Below are 13297 nucleotides of genomic sequence, written 5' to 3'. Positions count from 1 at the left end.
CACTCGGCCCACCACATGCATGATGAGCGCAGAAAAAATATAAAGGTCCCCTATGAATAATTGAAGGCAGTAAAACTCTTATTATAACCTAAAGGGAAAGCTCACGACAAAGTGGACAAAAATAATGATGATGGAAAAGGCAAAGCGAGTGCTCGGCTCTTAACTTGACATTTCATAATATAAAACCCCGCTATCTACAACGCGTTGGGATAAATGGTACACACCTGTGAGACTTCACTTACAAAAGAAATATGCCCTGCTAACCTTCACAAAGTAGTTCAAATCAATGCAGATGGTAACAACTCTTTTGTCAGTTATTCAGCAGCATTTAACAGCTCAGGAGTGTCGGAGGTTGAGCCAACAGGGTTTTAACTAAAGACCACAGAGCTTGACACTAAACCCCTATTACTTTTTTGTCTTTTTCTCACGCTGCCGAGATCTCATGCTCCAAGGGCGGCCCATTGATTTGAGATTAACGAGTCCTCGTGACTTTATATTGTGACTTTTAATATACTGCGACTCCCCAAAGCCTCTCAAGGGGTTAGTAGCTGAATGTAGTTAAATTTAAGGTGCAGCATAAACTTCACATCTCTGAATGTGATTTTATCGTACACAATGAAAAGTGTCTTGTTCTTTTGGATATTTCAACAGAGTACCCTTCTTCAAAAATACGACAAGCTATGTGTTTGACTGTATACAGAACTTTGAAAATTCAAAGTATGTCCTCCTGCTGGATTAACTTTTATTTCTGGAGTTGGAATTTAATCTTTTCCCTCTCATTATAATCATGCTACTTCCCCAGCAGATCGCACAAACCAAGTTAAAGAAATGTCTTTTTGAATTTAATTCCAGTGCTGAAACTTAGAGAGGCACAGTTAGTTTGAAACGGAGCCATCTTAATGTCACTGTTGTTTCTAACATGCTATTAAAATACATTCAAATTGTGCAGGGGAACAATGATCTAACAAACGTTTTATATTGACTGGAATTTAGTTCTTTAGTGTTTAAACAGCGCAAAATAAATGAATGGGAAGCTGTTCCTGTTTGTTTTTCTGCAACAGTACCAACAACACTGTGTGCTCGACTTTTTAAGCATCCTGACAGCCTGACTCGGTAAAAATCCTTGAAACCTCTCTGTTCTCTTCCATCCCGAGATTTGGGTTCACTTAGTTGAACAACCTCCAAGGTTAACATTTGACTTAAAATATGGCTGCTCTTATCAAAACCTGAATTTGTCCTTTGTAACATGTAAATACAATGTAAGAGTAAAACAAGTATTGACAGCTGTCACGACTGTTCTGAACATCAAATAAATACATATCACTTCATGCAATTTTTTTTTTTTGTATGTTCTAGCAGTGGAATAAAAAATATTGCGCTTAAAAAAAAAAAGTCTTAACTGCAATATGCATGGTATCTGGTTAATATGATAAAGTATACTTTGCATAAACTATAGTTTTGATTTTCATTTTTCATGAGCTACAATTATGAAGACAAAAAAAAAATGCTTGCTGCTTTTCAGTAGATTCATGATCAATTCCAAATCTATGGAGTCGTCAAGTTGCATCTGTGTACAGCTTTTCACAATGCTGAACTCAAGATAAAATATTTGTATGTTAGATTAGATGGCAGCTCCGTTGTGTCTATGTTGTTACAGAAATGAGCAACACAGCGGGGCAGACGAAACAGTACTTAGGTCTTTGTATTGTGGAGTGGTAAACAGTGTATTTCCCGATGCTCTCTGTTACCTGTACCCGAGTGCCCCCCCCCCCCCCCCCCCCCCCCCCGCAGGCTCTCTGTGCCTCTGTTCATCACTTACCTCAGCAAATCCGAGGCTACAGTGGGATACTTAGGAGAGACAGTCTCCACCTGACAGACTGTTAATAAAGGTGACGGTGGGAGGGCAGAAGGAAAGAAAGCTCCTGGTGTCAAACCCTGCTGACTGGAGGGAGAGGAGAACAAAGCGTCACCTTACAGTCAAGTAACACCGTCTCTACCATTGACCTCCGCACACGCATGCGAGATGCAACTGTCAGGCAGAGTATCCGTGTACATGTGGATCCCCCCCTCATGTGGAACCACCCTTGTTTTTCCTTCCCTGCGTCCCCTACACCCCTGAAACGGCACCATAAATCACTGTCCAGGCGGCAGCACCGGCAGTCATTTGGTATCCAGGAGTCCTGGCTTTCAGTCTCAGTCCCTCCCTCCGTTTGTCTTCCGTTCAACCTCGAACTCCACCAACCTCTGTGTTGGATCCTAAAACCTGGCGATGCTGAGCTTCTTCAATAAATAAACAAATCAGCTGTTTCCGCTTGTTCCTTAGCAACAGATAGAGGGACTGTAGAGCCAACATGGCTGCAACCACAACATGTTTCTTTTCTCATTTCTCTCTTTTTTTTTTTCCCCCCCTGCAACTTTTAGCTGACATAAAATGAGAGAGAGACATGCAGAATAATGTGCGCGGCCGTTCTCGTGTCCCATGCATTTCACATGCAATTTTGTAGAATCAACAGCAGGCGCATTCACTTCAACAACTGTTTCATTTCCATATTGCATTACCCTTGGTTGGTTTCATATACTTTATGCATCCTCTGCAGCTTCCATATCTGGCCGTCCGTGTGTGCCTTCTTATCACATCAGTGCTCCCTGGCAAGTCTCAGGCACGTCACTGGCAGGCTTTTATCATGCAGATACTGCTCTTTCTTTATTGCTCTGTCTTTCTGCACATTTCAGAGCAGATCTGTTCTTCATTTGGAACATTTCAGCATCAAGAATTTGTCTTCAACTATTTTTTTTTACGTGTACGCAGTTGATAGTCTTCAACAAAACGGCCAACATCCATTGTGTCTCAGGCTTTTCTTCACGTTACTGTTTTTTCCATAATGTTGTATTTAAAAATAGGTTTCTTAATTAAATACACTATAACAAGCTCTGTATTACCATGCAACGGTATAACAATGTTAGAGGGTCTTGCATAGCAAATGAGTTTGGAAACGACCCAGTGAGATCTTAGGTCTAATTTTAGCACCACATTTACAATCCAGATTTTAAAAGGATGTTCTCCATAGTGCCGCTCAGCCGCTCTCTGCTTATATCGTTTCATTTGGTAACACATTCTAATCAACACTCTCATGTACATGTAAAAAGTCTGATAGTACAACTTATTGTGCAAAAACACCTTACCTGCATATTTTAACAACTTCTCTATGTGATGATCATAGATTTCTACTTTAACAATTCAAGTGGCAAGCAATTTATCTTATGTTTCAAATTACATTGATACTGCATTTCAGTAAATTTCACCATCTATCAAGCCAAGTGTCAAGTAATGATTGTGCAAAGATTTTTAGATTTTCAGTTCATTTTCACAATAAATCAAATCAAACTGTAAAGTAAAAAAATACAATAGTTCAACTCGTTGCGATACAAGAATAGAAAGGTTCATGAGAATATTTGGGTATTTGTGGGGAAGAAATTACGAATCCAACCATTGTCTGTATAGAGTTTTAGAGTATAGAGTTGGAGTCCGCCCAGGTTGAAATGGATCAACGGCAGGATACACCATTCCTAACTAACCAGTCTGACACAGAGATACAACCGTAACCACTGCTGTTTAGATTAGATTTTAACGTGCAATATGCATTAAAGTTGTCAACTATTGCATCCTCGAAATAAATTCCGCATATGATGACACTGTCATTTTTGCTTTGGGATTTGTACTTCCAAATGACAGTATATGTGCATTGCTCATGCTGCGATGAAGATAAATTCGCTATATAGCGTGCAGCCCTACTCTTATTTACATCTACATTTTGTACAATCTACATCTCTCTGGACTGAGGGAGGAAAACTAGAGTACCAACAAAAATGCATGCATTGAGAACAGAAACACTCCATAGCAAATGGCCCCCAGACTCTAAAGTGAACCATGATGTGCACAAGATAGCAAATGATGAAAATATTTGATTGCCATGTTACAACAAATGAATTGTGAAATGGTTGCTGTAAACTTAAGTAAGGAGCTGTTTTCATAGTACCTGTCCAGCTTACATGTATTGTGCTTTTGGATATGAGAGCGTATCATGTATCAGGGCCACCTCAGCCAAGTCCAGAGCCAGTGTTGCTGTGGAGATGCTGGTCTGGCAGTGAGAAATTGAAGCTCTGCAGTGAAGTGTTAAGTTACAGGATGCATGCAGCATTCATGTTGCACCGACTGAATGTATTTGCACGGACACCGTGTCTATGTGGCTTCATCACAGTTTTGAACATATTTTTTTGTTTGTTTTTTTTAAAAGCTTTACAAGAAATTCAAATATTGGATGTGATTATACATTTCCCAGTCAGGTATATACATGTCATTGATACCGGTGTGGTGTTTGTGTTGGTGGATGCAATGATAGATGCATCAAAGAGCAACTTTTAATTTATTTTCATAAATCTCAGTAATTAGCCTGTCAACTTGTTGGAAACGATGAAATAAAGACTACTTTGCCAAATTCATAAGATATCATCAATAATCCATATAAAGTCTCACTACAAAGCCCATTTGCCTTGTAGTGTTTGTGTTGCCTCCACCTTTAGTAGTGGTCTGCTCTTTATAATGTGCAGAAATGAAAATACTGGTTTAAAACTCACGGTGAACACAGAACTGTGAGGCTGATTAGCTGACTGGTACCCGGTTACCAGAGGCATGGTAACTGGTACCAGGTTACCTGTTACCTGGTAACAGGTAGCAGGTTTTGACTGAGTAACTGTGAGATATGCTGTGGTCATGTAGCCGGGAACTGGAGTAGTTACCAGGGATAATTGGTAAGGTCCCCCCCAAAAAAAACATTGATATCACAATAAGTAGCATGAAACAGGGCTGCTTCCAGCAGTTTCCTCTTATTGCTGATGTCAGATTTAAAATAAAAGAGACAAACAAGTTCGTCACAACAACTATGAAATGGGATGAAATAATTCTCAAGGGGTACAAGTTGTTTTCACTTTACCCTCCTGCTAAAGAGCCGTTACTTCAGCAGTTGCGACAACAGTTCCTATAAAGTATATTAGTTACAAATGGCATGTGAAAAAACCTAATGTGATGTTCATGTTTAATTTCCTAACTTTCACTAAAACTGCTGTCATGTCGGATGATCAGACCTGCTTGTTAGAGTTCTCTGAAACCGCCACTTTCCACAGATTTTGACAGAGTTCCAATTTCTTTTTTCCCACAGAGACTTTTGGCCTTTAGCACCTCGCACTCGCTCATGACTGCTCCAATAGCCACCACTTGAGTGTCAGCTGTTCTCGGCGGGTTCGAGCAATCAGAAGATCCCCTGAAGTCAGTGAGTCCCTCCTGTGAAGTGTCTTGCTGCGATTTGAGCACCATATGTTAATGAAGCAGTATCACACGAGACAAAATAGCCTACATGTCTTCACATGATGAACGATGGGGGGGCTTGATTAGCCATGAGTGTTATTGTATTGTCAAATGTATTTGTAGAGACGGGTCCACATGCTGACACGCTAAGGTGAGAAAAGGCATTCTGTTCAGTAACATGGCAGCCCTGATAAAATAATTGTGTGTTTCAGGGTTGTACCCATTTCAAATGCAATGCTTATTATTTCAGCGGGGCTCCATCAGTCTCAAGTTTTGTAGTTTGATCACCCATCCTCTCCCTTTTCATATGTAACAGTCAGAATGCACGAGCTGTCCTAATGATGCACCTATCATGGTTAGTTAAAGTGTGTATGAAAGGGTGGATGTGGCTGATCATGTAAATGTGCTTCATAAGTAAAGTCTGTTAACAATTCACCTAATAAGTGATGACAACATTCAGTTTCTTCATCACTCCAAAAGTGAAACAATTCATTAGGTGCCAGCTATTCCTATTATTTGGCCGGAGCTCAGTCAGTACAGCAGCCTCCAGAAAGATGGCGGCGATCATGAGGTAAACATGCAACAGCAACCTCATTTTATATCGTTGTCTCATCTAGAGCCATAAGTCCTGAAACGCATATCGGGGCTTGCGGATGCATAAAGTATCGAAGTGAAATGTTCAAAATCCCGACGACACATGCGATACTCAGTATCCATCCTTATTAAGAACCGTAACCCTCAGACAGTGTTCAGTGCATCGCCGGCAACAGTTAACAGGTGGATGGTGACGCACGTCGGCCACTCAGACTGATTTCTGTGCTGACATAATAATCTTTGCGTGCATGCTTCTCACTTCTATGTGCTCGACTCGTGTCGTCCATTTGCCTGTCCTGTGTGCTTGATGATATTGGTATGCCCCGTGCATGAAAGAGAGGCAGAGCAAGAGTGAGACAGGAGAACAGTCCAAGGCTACAGATTTAATCTGGCTGCTGTGGTCATGTGATTAATCGTGGCCAGGGGCCAGGGGATAGTGTAATTTATGGTGGGGGGGGGGATCAACACATTTGGATGGTTGCTGCTCCTGAGGGAAATCTCACTCTTAAACCAATCCAACATACTTCTCCATCTCTCTTTAACCCACCGTCATATCACAGCGATGACAGCTGGCTGTTGGGGCCAGTTAGCCATTTTAACTGTTTTTTAAATGATGAAATGGACTCCCGATGCAGTTTTATAAAGCAAGCTTTAAGACACATTCTGGAAACATATGTGGTTATCAGAGAAACATCTGAATGACAAACAACTGTGACCACGGAGCAGTTTTCAATTTCAGGCCAACACATTGAGTACAGGAGTAGAGAGAGACCCGGAGAATCTATTTTAAATATTTAGGCTAATGAAGCCAGTGAATTTTGTGTATTACTGGAGATTAGAGGGAATATTGACGGTCTGCTGAGGACTCTGAGTCATTCACAGTCTTCACTGTCCTTCTGGCTTAACACCATATTGCTGCTGTGGTGACCTCACGCTCCTCAGTCTCCTTCAGGCCACTGGTGTGTTGGTCTGTGAATGTGTGTTTACTTAATCCTCTTCCCAACTCCAAGAACTGTAAATAAACATCCCAGGAGTTGGAGGAAAGGCGAGGTGGGTTGTGTTGAGAGCTTTCTAAAAAAAAAATTTTTTTTGGGTTGGGCCTGAATTTTTCTGTTGTTTCTGTCGCTGCCAATATCAAGCAGTGCTGATAACAGCAGTTTCCCCCTGACCTTCCCCACCAGCTGCTCAGCAGCTTGCCCAATCCAAGACGAGCTACCTGACTTTGCGCTGGCTGTCTCGTGTTTCTCCTTGGTCATTTTATTGTAGTGTTATTCATTCCTGATGGAGTTTATATCTAGATTTACTTTTTTCCGGTGCATGGGCCATCTCAGGAGGACTGTGGTTTATACACTGTCCTTCCCCCTTCCTTCATTCTATTTATTAGTCCGAACAAATATGTAAACACTCTTGACAGTGACGAGCTGTCTCACGTCGCGCTGCACTTTCATTGTAAAAAATGTGGGATACTCTCCAGCCTCACCGCTGTGTTGTTTGATGGCTACGGTTCTGCCCAGAGGGGTTTTTGCAGCCGGGCCTGTGAACTGTCTTTATGGTTACATCATTCTCCACTTTACCATCATAGTCCTAAAGGAAACACGCTTGTTTGACAGATGCCATGCTTTGCTTACATAAACATACCAACACACCAGGGAGAGACTTGAAGTTGGATCCTGTGCCCACAGTCTCCCATGTGTCCCCCCATGTCCTTGGAGACCCACTAAAGGCTCGTGTTTACTGGGCATTTAAATTTGACACTGAATCAATTTCTGGATTGATTAGCATCTGTATAAACTTCATGAAGTATCAGCCCCTAAAGGGTGAGTCTAAGTAACCCGAGCCTCATATTTACTCAGGGACGGGAGTAAGAGATAGCATGCATGTAGTGAAGAAACCACAAGTCATCATTGACAAACAATAAAATATTAACAAGTCGCTGCACTGAGTGATCAACAAAAATCAGCGTATCACTATGTATAAAGCATTTTACCTCATCACTACTACAGGAAACCTGAATGTATTTTCATATTGCTGATAATTATGAGAGATAGTATCACACAAAGACTGGATTCATTTAAGCTGCACAAACCTGCAGAGGTCCCGGATGAGCTGGTGAATTGAAATATAGACAACAAGGTCGATATTTGTATCACAGTAAACTTTAATCGAGTGTTTAGCATGTTACACAATGTGGAATAAATACTGCAGTTCGAGAGTTTACTTATTACAACATACTAAAGATGTTTTGAATCAATCAAAAATTCATTTTGATAAACCCCAGAAGAAATCATTTTTATTACACAACCAATCTTTAAAATGACTCTGACCTTCTGATGTGCTGTAGTAAAATGGCAGCGGTCTCTGGTGAAAATGGAACGTTGACGCCGTTTCTAAATAACCTCAAACACATCTGTCAAGCGAACTCAGTACCCCACTTCTAGTGTCTTATGCAAATATACTCCAGCATATGTTCGTTGAGTATGCGCGTCATAAAATAATCATACATGTTTATTTTTAGTTTGAAAATATATGTCAGACGTCGCCAAACAGAAGGTGTAAAGTGCAGCTAATGATGAGATTTAGGAAAAAAAAAAAAAAAAAGATGTTAACACAAGAAAACATGATTGTGCTACATATGGTTTTATTGTCCTGGTCCAGCAGACTTAGGGCTGAGGACCTTAGACCTTAGAGGTCAGAGAAGCAGACTTGGAATCAGCAGTTTGCAGGTTCAAATCCCACGACTGACAGGTCACCCTGTCCCATCAGCTGGCATCGTATTGTGGCAGCATCCTAGAAATATGATGAGTCAATGTGGAAAACCAGTATTTCTGGAAGAGGATTAATAAAGTCCGATTAGTCAAAACTAATGAATGTATCTAATAAAGAGACGAAAAATGTAATGCTGAACACATGCTTGACGGGAAGATAAGCTGCTCTATGAAATGTTGACGTTTAGAGGCATTTTTAAAACTGAGACTTATGACCTTTTCCAACTCCACGTTTCTCATGAACCCTTGCTCAGTGTGATCAAATGGTTTCAAGTGGCAATGAGCCAGTACTCACTGCTGCTTATACAGCCCTCCTCTCAAGTATACTGCGATGAATTGTGCACCTCGCGAACTGTGTGAATGAAGAAGCACCGCAAACGACATATTGAGTAATATCTGTCTGGGACCTTTCCCACTTACCGGCTACTTATGAGCCAAACTGTAATGTGTTCTCATCAGTGTTTGATTCACATTGAAGTCTGGACATTGTAGTTGAAAAACATCTATTTGAGTTAAGTGCCAGCGTAGTTGTGATCAGTAGATCAATTCAGTTGTTAGTTAGCAGCAGCCACACTGTGAGGGGATCACCTCAAATTTCTGACACTGCCAGAAATATATTGCAGTTCGTCGTTGGTCTCAAGACCATGACCACGGTCGTCCATGAACTGGTCTTAGAGTGCGACGTAGGACCAACTGATTTAGTCAAGACCAAAGATATCTTATGTCCTCTCACGATTACTGTCTTTCGTCTTTGGACGGCAGGAAAATCGCACAGTGTGTAACGGCCATAACACATGTTCCTCAACCCATGACAACAGTTTTTTTCCTCCAAGCGTTTTGGACTCAGTACCTGTACTTTATTTAAAATCTTCACGCTTAGTGAGTGAAAGCAAGACTCAGAAAGTAACAAAATCTGATGCTTTTTGCCTGACTTTTACAATTCAGAGACACACCCCCCCCTCTCCTTCTCTCTCTCTTAAGCCATTACACAGCTTCCTCTCTCTCCTCCCCTCCTCCTCCCCCTCCTCCTCCTCCTCTGTCACTCCCCTGCGCTCTCTCGTTGAACACAGGCGCGCCGTCCTTCCTGCCTCGCAGACGCTCGGGTACCGTCGCTGCTGCATCCCATCTCTTGTTTATCTCCCATTTCTACTTTTTCTCCACGGAAACAAACAAAGAGAGGGAGAGGGAGGGGGGAAAAAAGAGAGAGTGACACACAAAGTGGTCGCTGCCAAAAGCGAACCACAACAATGATCCACTCCTGACTGAGATTGAATGGATTAGCCAATCTATTCTGAGCTCTAATGAGATTAGAGAGTCAGCGCAAACATGGGTCGCGGCGGCGTGGTACCTTCCGTTGAGCTCTTCGGGGAACGTTTCCCCCGTCGGCAGCTGTCCTCCCGGCGTGGAAATGGCGTTTTTGACACCGAGGATGCCGCGGATGCCAGGGGACAATAACAGAGATTTGAATGCGCGCTCACCTGTGCCGCTTCTGTGGCGCACGGATTCCTAGAAGTAGTAGCAGAGGAAGAAGAAGAAGAAGAAGAGGAAGAAGTAGGGGCAGCGCGAGCGGCGGCAGGAGCGGTGGAGGCGGACAACATGAAGTACCAGAAATATATAACGGTGATGCAGATGGCCATGGGAGTGACAGCCTCCAACAAAGACTGCCTCCCCGCTAAGAGACAGCTGTGGTGAGTACCGAGAGAAGAGGAAGAAGAAGAGGAGGAGGAGGAGGAGGTGCGCGTGTGGATGCGAGCGCGTGTGTTTGGTGGGAAGAGTGTCAAAGGCGCCGTGTGTCTTTTCATGTGGAGAAAGCAGCTTTAAAATTAGCCTCTTAGCCCCGCTGTCATGAAAACAGCTTTTCTCCGCGCGACCCAGCTTTCGCCGCGTTTTTTTTTTTTTTCTCTTGTGAAGTTAAAGCTTGAACAGCTGTTGTCGGAAGTGGCTTCCTCCATCGCTCTTACACACACACACACACACACACACACACACACACATTGGCAGTGCAGCGCGTGCACGTTCATTTCGCCCCCCCCTTGTTTTTTTTATTTCCACTCCGTGCGTTTCTTCTCGCTCGGTGGACTCTGTTTGTTGAGACCTGCCGGTGAGTTTCACATGCAGGAGCGGACAATAACCGAGCAGGTGTATTCACAACAACAGCAACAGTGGAAAACAATGCTGAGCTCTGCGAAACGATCCCACCTGCACCTGCGCGTCTCCTTCTTATAAAAACCTTCACCTGTGCTGGTGATGTTCTGATGTCGTAAAAAATGTTTTTTTTAGAATAATAATCTGGCTGATTTCTGCTCTCATCACTTATTCAGTCGCTTCTTGCCACCTGCATTCAGATCACAATGTGGAGGAGTGACGCTAAAGTGCTTGACTCTAATTGGCTGCTCATGTCGGGGTCTATTTGTTCAAGTGTTTCTACTTAGTGGTCTGCTGTACTACATGTTTTATGATGCATTCGGATGCATCCGCACAACTTACAGGTGCATCTCTCGCTTTCTGCTGTGTTCTCACTTTTCTTGCGCTGCCACCTTTATTTCACCTTTCGGCTTTTGGAAAAGTCCCCAGTCAGAGTCTGGCCTTTGCTGCATGACATTCCTCTCTCTCTCTCTCTCTCTCTCTCTCTCTCTCTCTCTCTCTCTCTCTCTCTGTCTGTCTGTCTGTCTCTCTCTCTCTCTCTCTCTCTCTCTCTCTCTCTCTCTCTCTCTCTCTCTCTGTGACAAAAATTACACCTTGTTAAACCTACAGTCCAAAGATATTTGGTTGTTGGTTATTTCTTTTGGTCATCTTTACTGCAAAAACTCAATGTCATTATTGGATAATTGACATTAAGACTATTTTATATATATCTTTGTTGTGATCAAATAACTTCGTCTGAGGAAATAATAGGATCACGATGAACCTTTTCTCTTTCTTGACATGTTGTGAATTACCCAGCTTGTTACTTTAATGGGAGCTGCTACGGAGCAAAGAAAAGCAGCACATTTTTACCTTTTCAGATGACCCTATCTGGAGAACATACTTGATATTACTGCATTTTAATCTAACACGTCGAATCGATTGGTGTTAGTTATCATGCCTTGTTTGACCTCTCCATGGGATGCCCCATGTTATGATCGCAGTCCAAATCACAGTGAGGTGAACATGTATGTCTCTTCAAATAGATATTTGAGGTCAAATTTATAAGAATAAATAAAATGCATTATGTTAAACAAAAACACCACACCGTGGAGTGGTGTTAGGTCTGACTACGGTATCTTAGAAAATGAGTACTTTCATGTGTTTGTTTTTTTTTTTCTTCTGTGATCCACACATATAACTTAAAGTACACAGCACAGTCCTTGCAGACTTCACAGCGGGAGGGCAGACTCTGACAAAACACTCGTCTGTTCCAAGGATGTCCAAAGTGATTTCCAGGGAGTCCACTTGACGAGAAGGAGCGACTGGCTTTTTAACTTTGAATCAGAAATCATCTCACGGGGGAAGAGGGTAGTTTTCCTCCTCTTAGCTCGTGTGACTACCATCAAATGGATTACAAAGGACATAGTGGGGACTTGGTTTTGACACTTCTCCCTTAAGAGAGGCGCGGTGGTTTGTCCGGGACCATCACATCATGGTGGGGGAAGGGACACGGCCATTAAAACAGGATTACTGTATCTCCTCCGACAGCCACTTTAACGGAGGGAGGCTGAGCCTGCGTGCATCTGCAGTGTGTGTTTCATGGAGTCACCCCATGCATTCACTTGCATGCCATCTCCGGGTTTATTCAGAGTGAAGTCACAGCCCAGAATCCGTAGGCTTGCATGCACACTCGTAGCGCCCTCACTGAGGAGGCTGAGGTAATACTCAGTGATGTAAGGCGCTGGCAATATTCAAGTTTGGACCGCTCAACAAAAAGTTTACTCGAGTTGTTTAATAGCTAAGTTTCGATAGTTCAGCTGATGCTTATTGTGTACCTTATTAAAAGTGGTTTATCCGGATGTGTTTTAGTGGTTTACCCATAATCCACCTGTAAAAGATTAGATTTATTCTGCATTGCAGGGCTTTGTCTCTTTGATGACTTGAAGAAATGAAATTAAAAAACAGAAGGGAAACATTCTGATCATTGTTTAATTTCACTCGTGCACATTAAGTTAAGTTAGAAACATTTGAAGTAATAAGGGCGAAAAAACACCTCTTATCACTATTAGAGATTCACAGCTTGGAATAATGTCACCAACTTTGTTTTGAAAGCCGAAGTGAGCAGCATTTACTCTGCATTCATAGTACATATAGTGTTTTTATATGAGGTGCCGGTGCATGTATTTATTGGGATTAAATATTATATGTCATTTTTTAATATACTATATTATTACTTAGTACAGCATGTGGCATGTGGCTTAATTTCTTTTTTACGGTCCCGGGTATTAAAGGCACTGTTAAAGACTTTACTAAGGAAATTTCTGTCAAAATTATTAAAATGTGATGAAAAAAGAATAGGAGGAAATGAAAATTGCACCACAAACACACTTTAGTAGCATGATAAGGAATGAGTTTGGGCTTGATAGAATGGTTTTGATTTGGAATGACG

General features: G+C 42.1%; 1 protein-coding gene across 1 annotated transcript in view; it reads left to right on the top strand.

Annotated features, from left to right (window-relative positions):
- The first annotated feature begins 9783 nt into the window (after positions 1 to 9783).
- The window catches only part of tjp1a (tight junction protein 1a), a 104244-nt gene continuing 100730 nt past the window's right edge, over positions 9784 to 13297 (top strand). The window contains exon 1 of the mRNA XM_080489771.1: positions 9784 to 10409. Coding sequence (XP_080345897.1) covers positions 10318 to 10409 — 92 coding nt within the window. The 5' untranslated portion in view covers positions 9784 to 10317. The remainder of the gene's footprint in view (positions 10410 to 13297) is intronic.

This window comes from Lipophrys pholis (genome assembly GCF_963383615.2).
Source record: "Lipophrys pholis genome assembly, chromosome: 2".
In the NCBI taxonomy this organism is placed as follows: Eukaryota; Metazoa; Chordata; class Actinopteri; order Blenniiformes; family Blenniidae; genus Lipophrys; species Lipophrys pholis.
Note: the sequence above shows the minus strand (reverse complement) of the source record. Positions and strands in the feature narration are given on the sequence as shown.